We start from the raw sequence: 25,048 nt of genomic DNA on the forward strand, positions 1-25,048 counted from the left end.
CTAGGTTGTGTTCCTGATCCCAGCTGTAGCCCAGCCCATTTGGGGAGTGATCAACAGATGGGAGCTCTCTGTCTTTTTTTTTTTTCCCCCCTCTCTCTCTCCTGGTTATTTCTGGCATCTGGGGAGTGATCAGCATGTTAGCGCTCTCTCTGTCTCCCTACTCCTATTCCAGCTCTACACACACACTCATTTCTTGACCTCTGAAATTAAAAAAACAAAAGCAAGAACTTATAAGGAAAAGTTACCCACTGTGCCTCAATACCACCCCACACTTAATTTTCTAAAAGGCTGAATTAATCTTCTAACTGCTTAAAAATTAGTCCTAGTAATAAAATTGCTGTTTGGTACTGCTTCTGAGTCGAAGTCAGCACTGCAAAGGGACAGTTAATAAACGTTTCAGGCACCGGGAGCTGCTCAGCTTCCGTTTACAAGTCCTCAGCTCCGCCACTGTAGCTTGGAAGCTGCTGTGGATGGTGTGCAGACGATAGGCGTGGCTCTGTCTCAGTCACACTTTGTTGTGGTTGTGTTTAATGTTAATTTAATTTATCTGAAAGGCAGATAGAGAAAGATCTCCCATACACTGGTTTATCCCCCAAAAGGCTACAACAGCTGGGGTTGGGCCAGGCTGAGACCTGGAGCTGGGAACTCCATCTAGGTCTCCATATGTTCAGCAGGGCCTCAAGCACTCGCACTGTCATCTACTGTAGTGACTTTAAATAACAGGCTTTCTTGTGGTTGCCATGGAACAAAATAAGAACCTCCAGCCCCCACACCAACCAATCTCTTTTCCACCCAAACAGCTTAATTAGCGGTGGAAAGTTCTTATTTTTATATAAAGAACTCCAATTTATCTTCCAAATTCCTTTTTAATATTTTATTTATTTGAGAGGTAGAATTACAGAGGGATAGACAGTTAGAAAGGTCTTTCATCTACTGGTTTAGTCCCCACGTGACTGCAACAGCTGGAGCTGAATCAATCTGAAGCCAGGAGCCAGGAGCTTCTTCTGGGTCTCCCACATGGGTGCAGGGGCCCAAGCACTTGGGCCGTCTTCCACTCCTTTTCCAAGCCATAGCAGAGAGCTGGATCGAAAGAGGTGCAGCCAGGACATAAACCTGTGCCCCTGTGGGATTCTGGCACCACAGGCAGAGGCTTAGCCCACTGTGCCACAGCACCAGCCCCATAATGTCCTTAAACAAAGGAAAAACTTTTTTTTTCAAAGATTTATTTTATTTATTTGAAACTCAGAGTGACAGAAATGGGAGAGAGAGAATGAGAGATCTTTAGTCCACTGGTTTACCCCCTAAATGTCTGCAATGGATAGGACTGTGTCAGGCCAAAGCCAAGAGACTGGAATTCTATCTTGGTCTTCCACGTGGGTGGCAGGGACCCAAGCACCTGGGCCATCTTCCACTGCTTTTCCAGGTGATTAGCAGGAAGCTGAATTGGAAGCAGAGCAACTGAGACTTGAACCAGCACACAAATGCTCATGTTACAAGAGTGGCTTAGCCCACTGTACCACAATGCCAGCCCCAAACAAAGGAAAATTTATGTGTTTATGGGCACTCTGCTGTTCTAAATTTAAAGTTTTCAAATTGTCAAGGGGCCAGCGCTGTGATGTAGTGGGTAAAGCCATCACCTGCAGTGCCAGCATCCCAAGTGGGTGCCAGTTTGAGTCTCTGCTGCTCCACTGCCAATCCAGCTCTCTGCATGGCCTGGGAAATCAGTGGAAGATGGCCCAAGTCATTGGGCTCCTGTACCTGTGTGGGAAACCTGGAGGAGGCCCCCAGCTCCTGGCTGTTGAAGCCATTTGGGGAATGAACCAGTGTATGGAATACCCCTCTTTCTGCTTCTTCCTCTGTGACTCTGCCTTTCAAATAAATAAATAAATAAAATTTTCAAGTATTTGGCTGTAATAGAAATGCTATCACCTTAGGAATTATTTGAGACTCAGTATTCTTCTCCTTTGTATGTGACTGTGGTTGTTACTTTGTTTTCTCCCTGAGAGCAGGCACATGGTGCTGGGGTCCAGAGTTTAAGGCTGTTGCTGCCATGAGACTTTGTTCAAAGGTTATTGATGTTTTCAGCCACAAAACACAGTAGGACTAAGAACTATAGATGTGTGTCTGTGTGTATTACAATGTACATAACTTTTGTTTCAGGAGGAAATGAGAATGTTTAGGGTGCGAGTCCAAGAAGTGGTGAAAGAAAATGAAGTGCTGCACCAGGAGTTAAATAAGAGCAGTCCTGTATCCTGCGAGGAATGGCAAGTGGTGTTGCGTTTCTGGTTTGCTAATTTAAAACAAAGGCTACCAGGAATGAACTTTATGTAATCATTGAACGCATAAATGCATTGTCTGGTCTTGGTGAGTTAGACTATTTTAAGAGCAAAATCAATAAGGTATAATGACATCCTAAACATATTTTGAAGATGAATTTTAGAATTTTTTTTTCTTTGACAGGCAGAGTGGACAGAGAGAGAGAGAGAGACAGAGAGAAAGGTCTTCCTTTGCAGTTGGTTCACCCTCCAATGGCCGCCGCGGCCGGCGCGCTGCGGTCGGCGCACCACGCTGATCCGAAGGCAGGAGCCAGGTGCTTCTCCTGGTCTCCCATGCAGGTGCAGGGCCCAAGCACTTGGGCCATCCTCCACTGCACTCCCTGGGCCATAGCAGAGAGCTGGCCTGGAAGAGGGGCAACCGGGACAGAATCCGGCGCCCCGACTGGGACTAGAACCCGGTGTGCCAGCGCCGCTAGGCGGAGGATTAGCCTGTTGAGCCACGGCGCCGGCCCAAATTTTAGAATTTTAAATAGGTTCTCAAACCTGAAATCACTGTGACTCTTTCCATTTCTGTTTTCTGAGCTGGGGATTTTCCTAGAGTGATTTTCCCACCCCAAACCTTAGACCCCTCCTGTGGTTCCCAGAGCTTTGAGACAGAAAGCCCAGGATGAGGCCTGCTCAGTCAGCTCCCATCTGCCGCTGGTTCCCTGATGACATAGGTCACCTTTCTTCTGTCCTGTTATCTGTGCCACGTCCTGCCCTCGGCCCTGCCTGACAGTAGCTCTCCCTTCAGGAGGGGCCGAGTCAGTGCTCCATTGTTGCCAGCGTAGCCCAAAACACAGCCCTGGCCCTGACCCTGCCACTCTATGTCTGTCTGTCCTCTGCTCCTGCTTCTCCTCGGTGAACTCCTCAAGGCCAGCTATCACCACAGTCCATTTTGTGAGTGACCCCACAGCCAGTACCGCTGCAACAAATGCCCATTACATAGAACCAGAGGAAGTAAATGTCTTTGCAAGTCTAAAGGCCGTATTCATGCTAGACAAAGAAAATGAAACTCATTCACTTGTGATAGGTATGTTATATATTTTTTAAAAACGAATTAATTTCATGTACTTGAAAGACAAAGCATTTATCCGCTGGTTCACTACCCAGATCCCTGCAATAGCCAGGACTGGAGCAGGCCAGAGCCAGGAACTGAGCACTCAATCCTGATCTCCCACGTGGTGGTGACCCAGCTGCCTGAGCCATCACTGTTGCTTCCCAGGGCGTGCGTCAGCAGGAAGCTAGGAGCCACAGCAGGGCTGAGACCTGAGAGAGGCACTCCAAAATACGCCATGTGGTTGTCCCAAGTGGTGTCTTAACTGCCGTATCAAATGCCTGCTCTATATTTAGTTTTTTAGAAAGGTCTTAACACACTGAAAAAATGAAGTATTTTCCATATGTGACATCCAGAAATCTGGAGTCAATGGCATTCCCACTGTTAGGTCAGTGCACCCTGATTTTCTGGTCACTGGTATGTCACTTGACTCTGGCCTGGACAGGTCTGGATCTTGTGGCACTGTGACTTTTGTAGAACTTGGATTCTGTCAGGATGCCTAAAATGTCTTCTCCCAAAACCTTCCTTGGGAAGCAGCTCAGTCAGCTAGGCTCTCATGTTTTTCTAAGAGCCTTTGTGAGACCCTATGACCTCAGATTCTTTCTTCAACCTTGTTTATAACTATAGATGAACCTGTTTATTTTTCCTTAAACGTAAGAATTACATCCCCTACTTTCTTTTTGTTTGTTTGTTTGTTTGTTTTTAAGGTTTATTTATTTATTTGAAAGGCACAGCTAGAGACAGGGGCAGACAGAAGGAAAGAGATCTTCCATCAGCTGGTTCACTCTCCAAATGCCATCAATGGCTGGGGCTGGGGCAGACCAGAGCCAGGAGCCTGGAACTCTATCCAGGTCTCCCATGTGGATGGCAGGGGCTCAAACACTTAGACCATCTTCCCAGGTATATTAGCTCCCAGGGAGCTAGATTGGAAGTAGAGCAGCCGGAACTTGAACCGGTGCTTAAATGAGATGCTGGCTTTGTGGATGGCAGCTTAACTTGTGCCACAGCACTGGCCCTGACATCCCCTACTTTGCAATCCACAGCTCTGCTATGTTTCCCAATCCTCCCTAGCTGAACTTCCCCTTACTTTGAATTTGCTTTCCTCTAGCTGGGGGGAAGGGGTCATAGGGCTGTGGAGTGAGCATGTGAAGCCCTCCCCTGAGTAGCTCCTCCCCTGAGTCTCCTGGCTGCTTCCTCTTCCTGCACAGATGTGGGAACCCTCTCCCCCCTCCCCCTCTTTCCCCCCCCCCTCTCCCTCTCTCCCCTTACCCCCTCCCTCCTTCTCTTCTTCTCTCTATATTTCTGCCTTTCAAATAAATAAGGAGCAGTGGGTAAGCTGTTGCTTGGGACACCTACATCCCTTATTGGAGTGCCTGGATTGCAGTCCTATCTCCACTTCTGATTTCAGGTTCCTGCTAATGAATACTTTTGGAGGCAGCAGGTGATGGCTCAAGTGTTTACTTGGGTCCCGACCACCCACATGTGAGACCCAGATGAATTCCCAGCTTATGGCTTCAACTTAGTCTAGCCTTGGCTGTTGTGGGCATTTGGAGAGTGAACCAGCAGGTGAAAGATCTCTCTTTGCCTTTCAAATAAATTTTAAACATTTTGATGAAAAAGAATGGAATAAAGGGAGAGATAATAGGGATGGAGGGAGGGAGGAAGGAAAAGTCATCTAAGGAAGTTCAGAATGTAAAACAGAGCAAAGTAGAGCACTGTTTGAGGCAGGAATGAGGAGCTGGAGTGAACAGCTTGGTTGAGCTCCCCTCCCGGAGAGCATGGCAGCACCCTCCACCCGACCATGGGTGCTGATAGCAAGTAGGGACACCTCCATAGCACCAAGGAGCCAGTGCACAGCCACCATCGGCATGAGGTCATTGCTGTAGCTTATATATTGCTAGATATTCCTTCCTTCCTTTTTTTTTTTTAAGGATATATTTATTTATTTGCAAGGCAGAGTGAGGGAGAGACAGAGAGAGATCTCACATCCTCTAGTTCATTCCCCAAATGGCCATGATGGCCGGGGCTGGGCCAGGCCAAAGCCAAGAGCCTGGAACTCCATCCAAGTTTCCCATATTGGTGGCATGGGTCCCAACTACTTGAGCCATCTCCAGCTGCTTTCCCAGGTGCATTAGCAGGGAGCTGGGTTGGAAGTGGAGCAGCCAGGACTTGAACCAGCACTCACAGGGGATGCTAGTATTGCAGGCTGCAGCTTAACTCTGCACCAAAACACCAGCCCCAGACCCTCACTTTTATTCTCCTTCTACCTGACCTTTTGAGTTAAAGTGGAAAATCAAGATAGGTTACTGTTTTACTATGTCCTTTGAGTGGTAAACATTTAACTAGATGATTTCTAAGGTCCCTTCAGCTCATTCTGATTGGAATTTGCAATCAGAAGGTTGAGTTGGGCCAAAATTTTGATTGCACCATCTGCAAAGAAAGGGTTTGCTTTTGTAGCAGAATTAAAGCTGGGGTGTATTTGCAGCTTTAAGAAACCATTTCAAAGCCTTCTAACAAAATAATCATTTTTCAGCAAATACACTACACATCATGAGTATTTTTTAACTAAAATGAGAAATTTGGAGGGGGCATTAAGCATAGCAATTAAAGATGCCACTTGAGATTCCACGTCCCTGGGTTCAAGTCTCAACTCGACTTTCCAATTCCAGCTTCCTGCTAACACACACTCTGGGAGACAGTGGTGATAGCTCAAGTACTTGGGACTCTGCCAGCATGTGGGAGACCAGGATTGAGTTCCAGCCTCCTGGCTTTGACCTGGCCCTGCCACAGCTATCAACGGCATTTAAGGAGTAAACCAACAGATGGAAGATCTCTCTCTGTCTCTGTCTGACACTTTCTGTCTCTTTGCTTTTCATATAAATAAAATTTTTAAAGAAAATGGGAACATTCTGAGTTCTTTAAAAATATTCCATATGGCCTTCGAAATAATTCAGTGGGAGGGGGATTAGAGATTTATACAGATGAAGCAAGATTGGCTATTTGATGGTGTAAGCTAGGTATTGCATACATGGAAGTTTATTATTCTCTTTATTTTTGTATGTTCAAAGTATCGTATCTGGAAAAAGTCACTGAAACAATCCATAGTCCAAACTTCGTTGCATTTCTTTCTCCTATTCAGTTTAAATGGCAGGGTTTGCTGTACCAATGATGTCTTCAACATGGAAACATGGCCAGACATTCATTACCTACAACACATCAGTTGCTTTCTTTTTGAATGTGCAGTGTTTCTGTAGTCATTCAGTACCTCACTGGCAATGTTTGATTTTGTCAATCAATTATAGGCACCAGCTTCAGGCTCAAGCAGAACTGGTTTTAGAGGAAAACAAGCTATTGCTGGAGCAGTTGGAGGTCCAGCAAAGGAAAGCCACAGAGACCCATGAGGAGCATCGCCAAGAAGGTAAAGTCTTTCCAGTGGTGATAGTGTGATGTCACTGTTGTCTCGCTGGAAATGAGAGAAACCATGTTTTGGTTATTTTTTTCTTTGAAAATGTATTTATTTATTCATTTATTTGAAAGGTAGAATGTTGGGGGTGGGGGGATATCTTCCATTCACTGGTTCACTTCCCAGATGTCCACAACAGTTGGGGCTATACCAGCTCCATCCAGGTCTCCCACATGGGTGGCAGGGATCTAAGTTCTTGAGTTATTATCCATTGCCTTCCCCAGGCACTTTAGCAGACGGCTGAATCAGAAGCAGAGTAGCTGGGACCTGAACCAAGTGCTCCTATATGGGATGTAGCACCTGCTGTACCACAGTGCCCACCCCAGTCAAGTTTTCTAGAATATGGAGGTACTCCCAAAAGTTCATAGAAAATAGGATTAAAAGTTGTTTATTTTTGTGCAAAAATATTTGAAATTCATGCCTACAAGGGATATTCAGAAAGTTCATAGAAGATGCCTATTATGAAAAAACATGGATTTCAAACATATTTTACACCAGAGTAAATTTATCCTTTAATTCAATTTTTATGAACTTTTTGAAGTACCTTCACATTTTTTTAATAAATAAATCTTTTTATTTTATTTTATTTTTTTTATTTTTGACAGGCAGAGTGGACAGTGAGAGAGAGAGACAGAGAGAAAGGTCTTCCTTTGCAGTTGGTTCACCCTCCAATGGCTGCCGCGGCTGGCGTGCTGTGGCCGGCGCACCGCGCTGATCCGAAGGCAGGAGCCAGGTGCTTCTCCTGGTCTCCCATGCAGGTGCAGGGCCCAAGCACTTGGGCCATCCTCCTCTGCACTCCCGGGCCATAGCAGAGAGCTGGCCTGGAAGAGGGGCAACCAGGACAGAATCCAGCGCCCCGACTGGGACTAGAACCCGGTGTGCCAGCGCCGCTAGGCGGAGGATTAGCCTGTTGAGCCACGGCGCCGGCCACATGTTATTTTTTTTAAAGATTTGTTTATTTGAAAGTCAGAGTTACACAGAAAGAGAAGGAGAGAGAGAGAGAGAGAGAGAGAGAGAGAGAGAGAGAGAGAGAGGGAGAGAGAGAGAGGTCTTCCATCTGCTGGTTTACTCCCCAATTGGCCGCAACTGCCAGAGCTGCACTGATCTGAAGCAAGGAGCCAGGAGCTTCCACCGTGTCTTCCATGCAGGTTTAGGGGTCCAAGGACTTGGGCCGTCTTCCACTGCTATCCCAGGCTATGGCAGAGAGCTGGATCAGAAGTGGAGCAGCCACAGCACCACTACACCACAGCGCCAGCTCCACTTCACATATTCTTTACTGAAATGCAGCTATTTATAACATTTGTGGTCATTTCACTTCATGCATTGGTTGCTTTCTTAGACTGCTCAGTGTCTCTAATCAGTCTGTGTGTTTTTGTAATCAGTTGTAGGTGACAGACTCAACAGAACTGGTTTTAGAGTAAACAATGCCTGAAAAGTGGGAAAAATCATGTGAGGTAAATTCTTGAAATAACACAAGAATCCCTTTCCAAATATTTGTGGAATGAGTAAATAATTAGAACAGTTTATACTCTAAACACTGGCTTTGTGCTCTTTCCTTCCTTCCTCCACGGGTGGGAACACTGTGGCTTCCATCTCTGGGGATTAGACCTCCATCAGATACCTTCCCTGTGCGTCCCTCCCTGCAGAGGGTCCTCATAGCATGTGACTGTGGACTTCCAAGTGGGACACTTGAAGAGCTATTTCCTCTGCTCTGATGAAAACCCAAATTTATGAGCCTGAGAGAGTAGTAGCATTTTTCTGTTGCTTTGCTGATTTTCTTTTCCAGTAAAGAATAGTGTAGGACAGGAAGCTAAACTACCAGCTGCCTTGCATGAGCCAGTGTAACCCCTCCTTCCTTTCTGCACCTTTCTGCACCTGTGTGTGTAATGATTCCCCCTTCCACACTGTGAAGCCAATACTTCCTGTTGCTGAAGCTACCAGGCTAGCATTGCACCTGTTTATGATAATGACACCACGTTTAAACATGAGAGCATGTAGAGAAAGAGTCCCACAGGAGTTTCTTCCAGACGGCTTCTCCATAGGTCTGCATGAGCTTGGAGTACTTGCCTTTACTCTTATTCCATGCTCTCTCCTCTAACAAAATACCTGAGGCTGGGTACTTTATACCCAGGAGGCTGCTGTGGGCATTTGGCTCAGCAGTGACAATGCCGCTTAGGACCCCACAGTGCCAGAGTTCGAGTCCCTGCTCTGCTTCTGATCCCGTTTACTGCTGATGTGCACCCTGGGAGACAGTAGGCTATGGCTTGAGATGGTGTTCCAGGCTCCTGGCTTTGACCTGGCCTGCCCTCGCTGTTGTGGCTTATTTGGGGAGTGATCCAGTGGATGGAAGCTGGCTCGCTCTATTTTTTTCTGTCACTCTACCTGTCAAATAAATAATAAAAAGAAAGAAAAGAGGTTTATTTAACTCAGTTTTGGAGGCTGAAAGTCCCAGATTAGCTGTCCCACTGGTTTAGCCTCTGGTGGGGACCCCATGGCTGATGGCATCACAGTGGTGGGAATGTGTATGTGAGAGCCAGTGACAGCTGACTCTTGCAGGAACTAACCAGGGCCTGGAGAGAACTACATTAATCTCTTCCAAGGACACGCCCCTTGTGACCTAACCACCTTCCACCAGGTCCCACTCAAAGATTTAACTCCCTCCCAACACCACTACGCTGGGGACTGAGCTTCCAGCACAAAAACCTCCAAGCAACAAAGCACATCCAAACCATAGCACTTGGTGTTCTTGGGGCTGGAGGACAAGTTGTTGAGCCTCCTGTCTTTGTTATCAGGATTAGAGATAATGGGGAAATTACTTGTTTATATACTGAACTTAATTTTCCCAAATATACCAGATCTGAATGGGCATGATGACTCTTCAAGTTGCATGGGACAGGCTTATGTGATTCAAACAGCAATCCAATGTTGTTTTCCCTGGAAACAGCGGCTCATTTTAATCAATTACATGTTTCCATTGAGTAGAAAGATGTAAAGTTCTATGCGGTAGCATTCCGAAGTGCTAGTGTCAACATGCCCAGAGAATGTCTTATTATTACATACTGCCTTGTCATGTAGGATGAAAATATTTGTGATTTACCTTTTTTCATTTTATTTTGAATGAATGTGAGAGAGAGATGGAGAGAGCTCTTCCATCCTCTGGTTCATTCCTCAAGTGCTAGGAACTCGGAGTTCCATCCAGGTCTCCCACATGGGAGTCAAGTACTTGAGCCAAAATCTGTCTCCCCAGGATATACATTAGCAGGAAGCTGGACTGGAAGCAGAGGAGCCAAGACTCGAACCCGGGCACTTTGATATGGGGTTGTGGGTGTCCCAAGTGGCAACTTAACCACTGTACCAAATGCCACTGCATGTCTTCCTTTAAATACAGGACATGAGACATGAAAAACAGAAGAAGAATAAATTTGGTTCAGAGTTTGGCCATGTGTTATGTCCTTGAAAACCTTGAAAATCTTGCAGTTTTAGTGGTATCGTGATACGTGTTTGCATATCTGTATGTGGTTTAGGGCATCAGTCTTCAGAAAGTCAGTTCTTTGGAGACTGGAATCATATCTTAAAAATATTGTAGTGAGCCCTAGTGTAAAAATGTACTCAGTGTGCTTAGGGACTGATTCCATAACAACTTCCCCCTTCCTCCCCGCCACCCTCAATGGAAACCAAGATCCTCAGATGCTCCTGTCTCTTGTATGAACTGGTATTGGATTTGCATAGAACCTACATACATCCTCCCCATACCTTAAATCATCTCTAGGTTACTTATAGTACCCAATGAAATATGAAGACTGTGTAAATAGTTGTTATACTGTATTTTTAAAGGGAATAATGACAAGAAAAATCTGTAGGATGGGTATTTGGTATAGCAGTTAAGATGCTTCTTGCAATGCCCACATCCCATATCAGAGTGTCTAGGTTTGAGTCCTGGGTCTGATCTTGATTCCAGCTTCCAGTTGGTGTGCAGGGGAGGCAGCAGGCAAAGTGACTGAGTCCCTGTTGTCCATTTAGGAGACCTGGGTTGGTTTTCCAGCTCCCGGCTTTGACCTTGCCCATCCCTGGCTGCTGTAGGCATTTGAGAAGTGAGCCAGTGGATAGGAGATCTTTGTTTTTCTCACTATCTCTCTGCCATTCAAATAAATGAAATAAATAAAAATAAAACTGTGCATGTTCATTAGAGGCATAATTTCTTTTTCCAAATATTTTTGATCTCTGGTCAGTCAAGTCCCTGGATGTAGAACCCATGACTGTATTTAGTGAATGCTTAATATAAACACAGTCATTTTCATGAGCCAGGCTCTTAGCATTAATGTGTGACTCTGCAAGAGTCTTAAAAAGGACATTTGATAAGCCGAGTTGCATTGGTATATATATGTATATTACTAGCCCTTCCATGCAAGTCTGCATCCTTCTCTTTGCTTTTCAGTCTCTAAGCTGAATGAAAAACTGACGCTGCTGGAAGCTACAACACAGACCCAGGAAAAGGAGCTCTGTGCCAGCAAGGAGCAGGTGGAGATTTTACAAGCTCAATGCCAGGAACTCAAAACACACCTGGAAGGCACAATTGATGCAGGAGTTCATACACTGATTGTAAATAAATTAAAGAGGTAAGGATTTAAGTCGCTGCCTGTATTAATGAGTCACTGTGTGTATTGTTATAAGCAGAGTGGAGAGAGGTTGCTTGGTCTTTTTCTGAATTTTTTAAAAACCTATCCCAGCACTGGTGTCCGTGGGTGAGAATGGTACTATTTTATTAATGGAGAACCTGGATGTCCTAGAGAGCTTCAGTCTGCTCTTGGTATGTGTGTTTTTCTCTCCTGCTGTCTCTGCCTTTATTAGTTTTAGAATCAAAGATAATTTAAAGTAGTGAAACTTAGGGTAGGTGTTTGACACAGTGGTTAAGTCGTCACGTGAGACACCCACATTCCATGTCAGAGTACCTGGTTCAGGTCCTGGCAATTGTGTTTCCAATCAGCTTCCTCTTAATGCACACCCTGGGAGGCAGCCCTGGGTTGAGTTTTAGACCCTTGGCTTCAGCCTGGCTAGCCCTGGCTGTTGCAGGCATTTAAGGAGTACACCTGCACATGGAAGATCTCTCCTTCTGTCTCTCTGCATTTCAACAGAAATTAAAATAAGAATAAATAAATAAATAAATAAATAAATAAATAAATAAGGTAGTAGACCTAGAAAACAACAAGAGCCCTTAAAAAAAAAAGTTCATGGAAAAATGGAATTAAAAATAAGTTTATTTTGGTATGAACAATTTTAAATCCATGTGCAGGGGCCAGCAGTGTGGCAAAGCTGTCTGCAACGTTGGCATCCCATATCAGAGTGCTGTTTTGAGTCCTAGTTGCTCCACTTCACATCCAACTCCCCAATAATGCATCTGGGAAAGCAGCACCCAAGTGCTTGGGCTCCTGATACCCAGGTGGAAGATCCAGATGGAGTTCTTGGTGGCCATTTGGGGAGTGGACCAGATGATGGATGACCTCTACCTTTCTCTGTCAATTGCTTGCTCTCTCTCTCTCTCTTCTCTCCCTCTTTTTTTTTTTTTTTTTTTTTTTAATTTTTTATTTGACAGGTAGAGTTACAGACAGTGAGAGAGAAACAGAGAGAAAGGTCTTCCTTCCGTTGGTTCATTCCCCAAATGGCCACTACGGCTGGTGCTGTGCTGATCTGAAGCCAGGAGCCAGGTGCTTCCTCCTGGTCTCCCATGCAGGTGCAGGAGCCCAAGCACTTGAGCCATCTTCCACTGTCCTCCCGGGCCACAGCAGAGAGCTGGACTGGAAGAGGAGCAACCAGGACTAGAACCCGGCGCCCATATGGGATGCCGGCGCCGCAGGCGGAGAATTAACCAAGTGAGCCACGGCGCCGGCCCCTCTCTCCCTCTTTCTTTCTCTCCCTCCCTCCCTCCCTCACATAGACACACACACATAAACACAACACACAAAACCTTTTAAATAACAAATCTTTTAAAAAATCCATATGCAGTTTTTTCATGATGTGCATTTCTGTGAACATTTTGAAGAACACTCATCGACATCCAGTAACAGAACTGGTTAAATGGAAGGATATAGCCATATAATGGTATAAAATGCAGCCATTGAATATGTCACATGAGATTCTTTTTGGCAGAGGGAAATCACTTCAATACATAGTTTTTAGAACTGAAAAATGCAATAACCAAAATTCAGAATAAATGGGCTTAACCATAGGTTATAGATGAGGTGTGAATTTGTGAGCTAAAAAAGGCCAGAAGCAAATAACCACAGAATGGCTTGGAATGGTCCATAGGTCAGAGGCGGTGAGTGTTGTAGGGCCTGTGAATCAGAAGGACTAGCCAGAGATGTGAGGCTGAGAACCTCCCTAGCTGAAGACAGACAGCAGTACAGGGACAGTGCTGGCCCAGCAGGCACCACGCAGGGAAGTCACCGCCAGGCACATCCGAGTGAGACTGCAGGAAGTACATTCCCGCAAAGGGCTGCCGTACAACAGGCTGTGCAGCAGTCGACAGGGGATACTGCAGATACTGAGTGTTAGCCTCAGAGCGCTGGAAAGCAAACAAAACACCTAAGACTTGATCACCAGAGAAGAGACTTTCAAGAGGCAGGCGTTGGGCCTAGCAGCGCCCCCTAGCAGAGTGCTTGGTTTGAATCCCAGCACTAGTCCCAGCCCCTTGCTCCTTGCTCCAGCTTCCTTCCAGGGCAGAACCTGGGAGGCAGTGGTGATGGCTCAAGTAGTTAGGGTCCTGCCCACACACGGAAGGCCTGGATTGTCTTCCTAGCTTCCAGCTTCAGGCTGGCCTAGCCCTAACCATTGTGCGCATTTAACAATAATAGTAATAAAATAGAACAATTATAACACGCTGTAATAAAAGTTATTTAAAACTATTGTTTGTTTATTTTTTGAAAAAAAATATGGATGGAGATAAAGAGAGCTCCCAGGGCCAGCACTGTGGCGCAGCAGGTTGAGCTACTGTCTGCAGTGACAGCATCCCATTTGGGAGCCGGTTTGTGTCCCGGCTGCTCTACTTTTGATCCAGCTGCCTGCTAATGTGCCTGGGAAAGCAGCAGAGGATGGCCCAAGTGTGCTTGGGCCCCTGCACACACGTGGGAGACCCAGAAGAAGCTCCTGGCTCCTGACTTTAGACTGGCCCTATTCTGGCCATTGTGGCCATTTGAGAAGTAAACCAGCAGATGGAAGTTCTCTCTCTCTGTAACTCTGATTTTCAAATAAGTAAATACATCCTTTAAAAAAAAAAAAAAAAGAGCTCCCATCATTGGCTTACCCTCTCGAATGCCTGCAGTGTCCAGGGCTGAACTTGGCCAAAGCCAGAAGCCAGGAGTGCTTTCAGGTCTCCCACATGGGTGGCAGGCACTCAGTCACTTGAGCTGTCCCCTCTGCCTCCCAAGGTCTTAGGAGGGAGCTGGAGTCAGGAAACAGAGGTGGGCATTGAAACCTGGCACTGTCTGAGTGGGACATGAGTGCCCTGACTCAAACACCAGCTAAACACCTACCCTGGAATTGTTTATATTTAGAATTTTCCATTTGGTAATTGACCATGGGTAAGTGAGACCTCAGAGAGCAAAACTGGATAAGGGGAGACTACTATAATTTCTAAACTCATATAGAGAAAATAATGATTAAAAACCAACCCAAAGGGGCCGGCTCTGTGATGTAGCGGGTAAAGCTGCCACCTACAGTGCTGGCTTCCCATATGGGTGCCAGTTCAAGTCCCGACTGCTCCAGTTCTGATCCACCTCCCTGCTAATGCGCCTGGGAAAGCAGAAGAAGATGGTCCAAGTACTTGGACCACTGTTCACATGTGGAAGACCAGGAAGAATCTCCTGGCTTGAGATTGGCCCAGCTCTGGCTGCTGCAGCCATTTGAGCAGTGAGCCAGCAGATGGAAGACCTGTCTCTGTCTCTGTCTCGCACTCTCTGCCTCTCCATAACTCTGCCTTTCAAATAAATAAATAAATCTTAAAAAAATAAAAGAAGAAGGCCAGCGCCGTGGCTCACTAGGCTAATCCTTCACCTGCTGCGCCGGCACACTGGGTTCTAGTCCCGGTCGGGGCGCCGGATTCTGTCCTGGTTGCCCCTCTTCCAGGCCAGCTCTCTGCTGTGGCCCGGGAGTGCAGTGGAGGGTGGCCCATTCTTGGGTCCTTCACCCCATGGGAGACCAGGAGAAGCACCTGCCTTCGGTTCAGCGCGGTGCGCCGGCCACAGTGTGCCAGCCGCGGTAGCCATTGGAGGGTAAACCAACGGCAAAGGAAGACCTCTCTGTTTCTCTCACTGTCCACTCTGCCTGTCAAAAAACAAAAAATAAATAAAAAATAAATAAAAGAAGAAGAAGAAGAAATCCAGGGGCCCATATCAAAGTGCTCCAGTGACCACAACAACTAGGACTGGGCCAGGCCAAAGCCAGTAGCCAAGAACTCCATGCGAGTCTGCCATATAGGTAGCAGGCACTCAAGTACTTAAACTCATATCTATTACCTCCCAGGGTGCACATTTATCAGGAAGCTGGATTGGAACTGGATGCAGGACTCAGACCAGGCACTCCAGTATGGGATTTGGGTGTTCTAAGCGGTAACTTAACCCATTGTGCCACAACTCCTGTCTTGAATTCTGGATTCAGAGAGTGAGAGAGAGTGTGTGTGTGTGAGAGAGAGAAACCGAGTTCCAATCTGTTGGTTCACTCCACAAATGTTGACTGGAGACCAAAGCTAGAAACCAGGGTCTTCCATGTGGGTGCCGGGAACCCAGTGCTGGAGCCCTCACCTGCTGCCTCCCATGGTGCACATTAGCAGTAAGGTAGAAACAGCAGCCAGAGTCAGGCGCTGGGCCCAGGCACTCTGATGGGGATGTGGGCATTTTAATGGTGTCTTAACTTCAGGCAGTCCTGAAGTCTGAATTTTACATGCTTTGGAGTTACGTTGATTAACTAACATAATAATTTATCAGTGTGAATTGCTGCTATGTCTGACAAGTATGCAGCTCCTGTGCCATCCATGCAAAAATTATTTTTAAAGATTTATTTATTTATTTGAAAGGCAGAGTGACAGAAAAAGGGAGAGACACAGAGAAAGATCTTCCATCCATTGGTTGCAATGGCTAGAGCTGGGCCAGGCTTTAGCCAAGAGCCTGGTACTCCATATGGGTGGCAGGGCCCCGAGTACTTGGACCATCTTTCACTGCTTTCCCAGGCAGATTAGCAGAGAGCCAGATCAGAAACAGAGCAGCCAGGACTCAAACCAGCACTCCAATAGGAGAGGCTGGCACAGCATACAGCAACTTAACCCAGTCTGACTCAGTCCTAATCCCATCTATGCAAATTTGACACCCAAGCTGGTGTTCAATGAAACAAGCGTCTCCTTTGTTTCCATGTGTTTATAAGATTAGGTATTTGGTGCAGTGGTTAAGACGCTGCTTGGAATGCCTTCACCCCATGTCAGAGTGCCTGGTTTGAGTCCCACCTCCTCTACTTCTGATCTAGCTCTTTGCCTGCGCATACCCTGGGAGGAGACAATAGGTGAGTTCAAATACTTGGGTTCCCTGCCACTCACATGGGAGACTAGAAGGAGTCCCTGGCTCCTTGCTTTAACCTGGCCCAGTTCTGGCTGTTGTAGGGCACTTGTAGAGCAAATCAGCAAATGGAGCATCTCTGTCTCTCTGCCTTTCATACAAAATGGAAACAAATATAATTTAAAAACTTTAAAATATATGTAAAAACATGTGCATATATTGACATTATTTTGAAATGAAGTTTGTTTTGGCAGCAGGGTTTTTTCCCCTGGCAGTTAAAACCATCTAAAAACTTGAGCTGTCTTAGATTTGTTTTCTGAAAGGCATAGGATGTAAATAAGTACATAAATAAGTAAATAAGCTACCTTGTTTTAGCCTCAGTATACAAGCCTTGCTGTTTTTTCTTTTGTTTGTTTGTTTGTTTTTTCCTTCAGCCAGTTACAGAAGAAAGATGAGAAACTAAATGCTGACTTGGAAGAGGTGATGGAAATGTTCACAGTTCTGCAAACACGTCAGAAGAGCCTGCTTTTAGAGAAAAACAATTTGGCAGCTGAAAACCAAGCCCTGGAAGCTGAACTTAAAAAGGCACAGAAAATAAATAGGTTTATATGTTTTTTTCTTTAATATTCCATTTCATTTCTTTTGTCTTTTCCCCCCAGTAGCAGCTGTAAAATAGAAAAGAATAATTGAGATTGTTGGATATTAGAATATGAGTAGAGCAAAAGCTTTTCCCTTGACATTAACCAATATCTCTCAAGTCTGTAGTTCGAATGCAACTGATATAATGACCCTAAGACTCAGAGTCCTGGAAGTTCCTTCTTAACCATTTCCCAAAAGTCTACTTTGGGATTACTGAATTCCTTTTTCTTTTTTTTTTTTTTTTCTTTTTTTTGACAGGCAGAGTGGACAGTGAGAGAGAGACAGAGAGGAAGGTCTTCCTTTTGCCGTTGGTTCACCCTCCAATGGCCGCCGCGGTAGCGCGCTGCGGCCGGCGCACCGCGCTGATCCGATGGCAGGAGCCAGGTGTTTCTCCTGGTCTCCCATGGGGTGCAGGGCCCAAGCACTTGGGCCATCCTCCACTGCACTCCCTGGCCACAGCAGAGAGCTGGCCTGGAAGAGGGGCAACCGGGACAGGATCGGTGCCCCGACCGGGACTAGAACCCGGTGTGCCGGCGCCGCAAGGCGGAGGATTAGCCTGTTGAGCCACGGCGCCGGCCCTGAATTCCTTTTTCAAAAGTGTATCTTAGAACATGAGCCAAAAGTGTTATAGAATAATATTTCATCAGCCTATTCATTACTAGGCATTTTGTGAGTCTTGTTACCTTGATTTGGAGTCAATAATTATGCCTGATTTCAAATTAAATTCATTGACCTTTTCTGCCCTGGGAACCTAATGGGAGGTTTAGGCTCCTGGAGAATAGTATTTAAATGCTGAGCTGCTTGCTGTTGTTGTAATAAGCACACCCACTCCTCTCAGTCATGCAGACTCACGTTTTATTCCATCATTTGGGACTACACTCTAGGAAATCGCGGAAGAAAATTGATCTCCTCAAAAAGCAGGTGGAGAAAGCCCTGGGGAACGAAATGTGTTCTCACCAATACTTGGCAAACATTGTTGGCCTAGCAGAGAGTGTAACCCAGGAACGTGACAGTCTTAGGTTTTTGGTAAGTGTCCTCAAAGTTTGTCAAGTAAACTAACTGCTAGTTGATAGGCAAATGTTATTTTAAGAGTATTTTAAATGGTCTATTCAGAACTTCATATTTTGAAATTTCAGATGCATATTTTCAATTTCTATAAAGTTTTATCTTTTAACTATGGGGAAAAACATTTTTAGAATGCACACAGGGGCCAGCATTGTAAGGCTGCCACAAAACACACCAAACACCAGAGTAAGGGAAGGGTTTATTGGGGGAAACCCGACAGCCGGAGGGAAGGGGCAAAGAAGGAAAAGAGAGAGAAGGAGAAAGAGAGAGAGATCCAGAAAGAGAACAAGAGAGATCCAGAGAGAGAATGAGAGAGAGACAGAGATATCAGGAGATGGAGAGAAAGAGAGAGAGACAGAGAGCCACATGTCCAGGAACAGGTTCTCTTCAAACTTTGCAGGGGGAGGGGTGGGCAGGAAGTAGGCGCATCGAATCCCATTAGGATGGGGGTGGAGCTGACACCTGTGGTTGGACCATGTGGCCACCTGGCTTCCAGCAATGGGGGGGGGGGGGGGGGGGGAGCTAGAGCCTAAGATGGTGTCGGGTGTAGATTGCCCCATAGATAAGACTGCGCCATTTTACTAACAAGCATCATGCCATGGTGAGCTAAGCTGCCACTTGTGATGTTGGCATCCCAAGTCAGCAGTTCCAGTTGAGTCCCAGCTGCTTTGCCTCTGATCCAGCTTCTTGTTAGTACATCTGGGAAGGCAGTGGAGGAAGATGGCCCAAGTGCTTGGATCTCTGCTACCCCTGTGGGAGACCAGGATGAAGTTCCAGGCTCCTGGCTATGGGAACCAACTGGAGAATGAACCAGGATGTGGAAGATAGCACTCTCTTTCTGTCATCCCCTCTGTCTCTGATGCTCTGCCTTTCAAAGGATGAAAGGAGGGAGGAATCTTTTTTTTTTTTTTTTTAAAGATTTAATTATTTATTTGAGAGGCACAGTTACAGAGAGGTCTTCATCCTCTGGTTCACTCCCCCAGTGGCTGCAGTGGCCAGAGCTGGGCCAATCTGAAGTCAGGAGCCAGGAGCTTCCTATGTGGGTGCAGGGGCCCAAGCGCTTGGGCCATCTTCCACTGCTTTCCCAAGCTATTGGCAGAGAACTTGCTAGAAGTAGAGTAGCTGGGACTTGAACCACCTACCATATGGGATGCTGGCACTGCAGGCAGTGGCTTAACCTCCTATGCCACAGCTCTGGCCCTGGCATCTTTTTTTAAAAAAGGCAAATTAACCTATTCAGTAATGGCAAATGATATAAGAAGGTAAATAAGGGAATTAGTCTTTATTATAACTACAGAGATAACTTCATTTTTTTTTTTTTTTTTTGACAGGCAGAGTGGACAGTGAGAGAAAGAGACAGAGAGAAAGGTCTTCCTTTGCAGTTGGTTCACCCTCCAATGGCCGCTGCGGCTGGCACACTGTGCTGATCCGAAGACAGGAGCCAGGTGCTTCTCCTGGTCTCCCATGGGGTGCAGGGCCCAAGGACTTGGGCCATCCTCCACTGCACTCCCTGGCTACAGCAGAGAGCTGGCCTGGAAGAGGGGCAACCGGGACAGAATCCGGCACCCCAACCAGGACTAGAACCTGGTTTGCCGGCGCTGCAAACGGAGGATTAGCCTATTGAGCCGTGGCGCCGGCCCAACTTCATATTTTTTTTTTTTAAAGATTTATTTATTTTATTTGAAAGAGTTACAAAGAGGCAGAGGCAGAGAAAAAGAGATCTGTCATCCGCTGGTTCATTCCCCACATGGCTGTAATGGCTGGAGCTGTGCTATTCTGAAACCAGGAGCCAGAAGCCTCCTCTAGGTCTCCCACAGAGGTACAGGGGCTCAAGGACTTGGGCCATCTTCTGCTTTCCCAGGCCATAGCACAGAGCTGGATCAGAAGAGGAGCAGCGGGATTGAAACCAGCGCCCATATGGGATGTTGGCACTGCAGGAAGTGGCTTTACCTGCTACCCCACAGCGCCAGCTCCTCTTCATATATCTTTGTAACGCCATCTAATTTTCCCTGTTTGAAGATCAAATGGGACGGCACTGTGGCATAATGGGTGAAGCCGCCGCCTGCAGTGCCGACATCCCGTATGGGTACCAGTTCGAGTCCCGGCTGCTCCGCTTCCGATCCAGCGCTCTGCTATGGCCTGGGAAAGCAGTGGAAGATGGCCCAAGTGCTTGGGCCCCTGCACCCATGTGGGAGACCCAGAAGAAGCTCCTGGCTTTGGATCAGGGCAGCTCCAGCTGTTGTGGCCAATTGGGGAGTGAACCAGCAGATGGAGGACTCTCTCTCTGCTTCTCCTTCTCTCTCTGTGTAACTCTGACTTTCAAATTAATAAATCTTTTTAAAAAATTAAAAAGATCAAACATAAGAATCATAGATTAAATAGAGTTCAGCCAAAGTGACAGTGGTATTCATAACCTGGCATTCATACAAACACTACCCATGTGGGAGACTCAGATGCAGTTCCAGCCTCTTGACTCTGACCTGGCCCAGCCACAGCCATTGCAGCCATTTGGAGAGTGATAGAAGATAACACAAACACTGTTTTTCTTCTTCAAATAAATAAATAAATCTTACAATAAAAATGGGGCCAGGGACATGATTGGAGGCATCTCCACCCTGACTTTAAAAGACATCTACAGCAGAGTGTGTAGCAAAAGAAGACAGATGGTTTCCAAAGCTAGATGCATGGGAAAGTTTTGCAGGATTTCCCCTGAAATGGAAGAATGAGATGTCTCCAAGGGTGGAGTTGAAGGGGATTTTTTTTTTAAATTTTTTTTATTTTTGACAGGCAGAGTGGACAGTGAGAGAGAGACAGACAGAGAGAAAGGTCTTCCTTTACCATTGGTTCACTCTCCAATAGCCGCCACGGCCCGCGCACCGCACTGATCCGAAGCCAGGAGCCAGGTGCTTCTCCTGGTCTCCCATGCGGGTGCAGGGCCCAAGGACTTGGGCCATCCTCCACTGCACTCCCTGGCCACAGCAAAGAGCTGGCCTGGAAGAGGGGCAACAGGGACAGGATCGGTGCCCCGACCGGGACTAGAACCCGGTGTGCCGGCGCCGCAAGGTGGAGGATTAGCCTAGTGAGCCGCGGCGCTGGCCTTGAAGGTGATTTTTTAAAAGATTCTTTAAAAAAAAAGATTGTTTTTACTTATTTGTATTTTATGGTTTTTTTTCCACATTGAACACTTAATTTAAGCATGTTGGTTTAAGCAGTGTTGCAGATCTCTTATCACACAGGATTAGAGTAATAGTTTAGTGAATGTCATTAGAAAAGAAACCAGAAGACTTTCTCTCTATTTTTAGTTTAAGATTTATTTATTTATTTGAAAGGCAGACTGAAAGAGAAATTGTCCATCCTTGCTTCAATCACCAAATGGCTTCAATGGCCAGAGATGGTCCAGGCCAAAACCAGAAGCCAGGAACATCCTGGTCTCCTGCATGGTGGCCATTGGCAACTGTCTTCCTAGGTGCATCCCTGATGCTCCGATATGGGTTGCCAGAGTTGTAGGCCATGGCTTAGCCTGATGGCCTGATGTGCCACAACACTGGCTCGAAGAGATTTTTTTAAAATCACGATAGTTGCTGGTAGGGGTGTGGTAAGCTTGCTCGTACATTACCAGTGATTTCTAAGTCCTTGATAACTTGAAAAACCTCCAGAGCTTCTGAGCCAGTTGATCCCATCCTGACGAGTTACTGACCTAACCAAAGTGCTGAACACTGGCATTTTCTGTAGTAGCACCAAGTGCTCATTTTCCCTTCTGTTACCCACCATGTTATTGAAAGGGCATGTTGAAAAATGTGAAGTGCCAAACAAACCCGTTTATCTACCAGACATTGCTGGCAACCTGCCCGCCAACTGTTGGTGCCACTCAAAACATGAAGGCTCTTGTTAACAAGGCAGGGCCTGGGAGGCAGGTCCTGTGCCTCCCCTGTGGTCCTGGGAGCACCACGGGCTTACTGATGCAGTCGAAGTTCTCCCTTAGATCCATCTCTCATCTTTGTGGTCTTGGGATGGAAATACAAATGGAGATCCCACACTGTGTGCATAATTTTTTTTAAAGATTTATTTATTTATTTGAAAGGCATAGGCGGGGGGAGAGAGGTCTTCCATCACTGGTTCACTCCCTAAATGGCCACAACAGCTAGAAGTAGGTTAATCCGAAGCCAGGAGCTTCTTCCAGGTCTCCCGCATTGGGTGCAGGGGCCAAAGACTTGGGCCATCTTCCACTGCTTTCCCAGGCGCATCAGCAGGGAGCTGGATTGGAAGTGAGGCGGCTGGTACATATGGGATGCCGACGCCACAGGTGGCAGCTCTACTCACTACGCCATAGCACCAGCCCCATGCACAAATATTTAAAAGCTACAAGTGAAGCCAACAGACTGTTAATAACAGCCCTCTGATGGCCTGAGAGCCAAGCTCCGATGTGCAATCTTTAGACCTCTCAAATTCACAGCTGAAACGTAGGACTCGGGCACTGCTTTCATCCACTCTGATTCCACCCGTCACCAGGACCTATGTGCACATAGACCCCACTGTCCATCCAAAGAGGGCAATGGGAGTTGTCAGGACGTCTTTGCAGGGCACTGCAGATTCTAGATAGCCAGGCCCAGATAGACACGCCCCCTTGCAGGCTCCTTGTCCTTGGAGTACCTGGGCTGCCCCCTCTAGCACAGGTCTGTCTGGTAGTGGTTACCCTGCTAGTCTCTGCCCTGTCCTAGTTCTGGGCCTTGTACAGCTGCATTAGCCAGGCTTTGTGAGAGCTCTAGACTCCACCCCACCCCCTTAAAGCTCAGCAGGAAAGAATTCTTTCTCTGCCTTCGGAAGCTTCCACTGATCACCTGTGGCTACAAAGAACTTTAAAATCCTCAAGTACTGTCTCACCATTTTCCATTTATCACATTTCTGTGAGAGACACAATAGTCTTATCTACTGAGGGCTTGATGTCTAATCCTGCCCCTAGGCTAGCTTTTCCATGTGACTTGGAGCAAGTGATTTAACTTTTTCTTATCCATCCATTCCAGAAAGTCCAACTGTTATCAGTGGCTATCTTACAGGGAATGCTCACCTTTATTTAATTTTAGCATCTGACATAGTTAATTTAATTCTAAGTGGATATTAATCTAAATCAATTTCAGATGACATCCCTCTTGGATATACTACCTATTATGTTTGGATTGGAGAATGGCATTTTGTGGCCCTATTAAATTATCCTTAATCATATAGATATTTAAGCTAAGTTACAAGTTTATTTGCTTCTTGGCACTTAACTTTTTTTAAAAAGACTATTTATTCTTTAAGGTTCAGAGAGATAGAGCTGCCATCCATTCACTTCTTTACTTCCCAAGTGCCCACAACAGCTAGGGCTGGACCTGGGCCAGGGCCAGAGATAGTAGCCAAGAACTGAATCCGGATCTCCCACATGGATGGCAGGGACCCAATCACTTGAGCCATCCCCTGCTACCTCCCAGGTTCTGCAGTAGTGGGAAGCTGAAGTCATGAGCCTGAGCTGGGAATTGAACCCAGAGAGTTCAGTGTGGAACAGGCATCTTAACTGCTAACTATGTGCATACTCCCTAAACTTAATTTTTAATTCCATTTTCCATGAGCTTTTTGAAATTCCTTCACATATTGCATGATGACTGAGAGGCATTCTGTAAGCCCTTACACCCTTTTCTGTTCCCTTTCTGAGTTGGAAGTCCTTTATTTGTGCCCAGGAGGACAGTCTACGTGCTGGTCCCTGCCTTGGCTCCTCCTCAGCTGTTGGCCTGAATTGTGTCCATAATGAGCAAAACGTGCGGAAGGTGCTAAGCGGGGAGGTTGGGGCAGGACAGGTGGCAGGATAGAGCTTCATTGTGGCTAGTAATACTCTTTGCAAAAGAATTTTTCATTATTTTAATTTTTCTGTAAAACCAGGGATCCACTTATTTTTCTTTTTACCTTTCTCCAAAGGCTACATATTTAGACAACGAGAAGAATGGAGTCATCAACAAAAGCATAAAAAACAAAATTCAACTTCGAAAGTTGGAGGAGCAGTTCAAGGTCAGTGGTCCCCTAGCCTCAGCGATGCCGTCCTCCCGTGGGACGGGGCCTGCTGGCACAGCTGTCAGTATTGAACAGAACTGCTGGTTTCTGTGTGTGTCTCATCATCCAGACTATGCCAGCATAAGGTTTTGCTGGCAGAAATAAGCACCTCTGATCTTGTGGTTCTTGCTACCTTGTGTTATTATTTCTTCCCCATATGCCAGCACCTTCTAACAGACTGTGTACTTCATTCACTTTGTTTCTTGTTTATTAACTGTCTCCTGACCAGGCTGTACTCTGCACAAGTGTAGGAGATGTTGTCTGTTTTTAGTCACTGATAGATCCCAAGCACCTAGATAACACTTTGTGTACAGTAAACTGTAATTCAATAACTATTTGGGGAATTAATTAAATAATGTATTTAAAACTCCAGCTTGGGGCCAACGCTGTGGTGTAACAGGTGGGGTTGCTGCCTGCAGTGCTGGCAACCCGTATGGGTACCAGTTCATGTCCTGGCTGCTCTACTTCCAATCCAGAAGCTCCTGGCTCCTGGCTCCTGGCTCCTGGCTCCTGGCTTTGGATCGGCGCAGCTCTGGCCATTGCGGCCAATTAGGGAGAGAACCAGTGGACGGAAGACCTCTCTCTCTCTCTGTGCCTCTCCTTCTCTCTCTGTGTAACTCTGACTTTCAAATAAATAAATAAATCTTTAACAACAACAACAAAAAAAATTCCAGCTAATCAAAAACAGTGTGCAAATTGATATCTCAACTGTGCCTCAGAAAGATTAGGAGTATACCATACTGTTAATGGCTGCATAGAAGTATTATGGGTAATTTTCCTCTGTGGTTTTTTTTTTTTTTCCCCCTTTTAATTTAAAATTTTTTACTTCCAGAAGAGGAGGCGTGATCTTTAGATTAGGTGGCCTTGTCTGGGGAATCCATGTCATTATCAC

The 25,048-nt window shown here is 46.1% G+C and overlaps 1 protein-coding gene across 1 annotated transcript in view; it reads left to right on the plus strand.

The window, feature by feature from the left end:
* Positions 1 to 25,048, plus strand: part of CEP89 (centrosomal protein 89) — an 85,230-nt gene that overhangs the window by 48,460 nt on the left and 11,722 nt on the right. Inside the window, exons 12-17 of the mRNA XM_062176150.1 lie at positions 2,161 to 2,264; positions 6,675 to 6,790; positions 11,271 to 11,451; positions 16,806 to 16,973; positions 17,895 to 18,036; positions 24,025 to 24,114. Coding sequence (XP_062032134.1) covers positions 2,161 to 2,264; positions 6,675 to 6,790; positions 11,271 to 11,451; positions 16,806 to 16,973; positions 17,895 to 18,036; positions 24,025 to 24,114 — 801 coding nt within the window. The remainder of the gene's footprint in view (positions 1 to 2,160; positions 2,265 to 6,674; positions 6,791 to 11,270; positions 11,452 to 16,805; positions 16,974 to 17,894; positions 18,037 to 24,024; positions 24,115 to 25,048) is intronic.

Source organism: Lepus europaeus, chromosome 19, assembly GCF_033115175.1.
Source record: "Lepus europaeus isolate LE1 chromosome 19, mLepTim1.pri, whole genome shotgun sequence".
In the NCBI taxonomy this organism is placed as follows: Eukaryota; Metazoa; Chordata; class Mammalia; order Lagomorpha; family Leporidae; genus Lepus; species Lepus europaeus.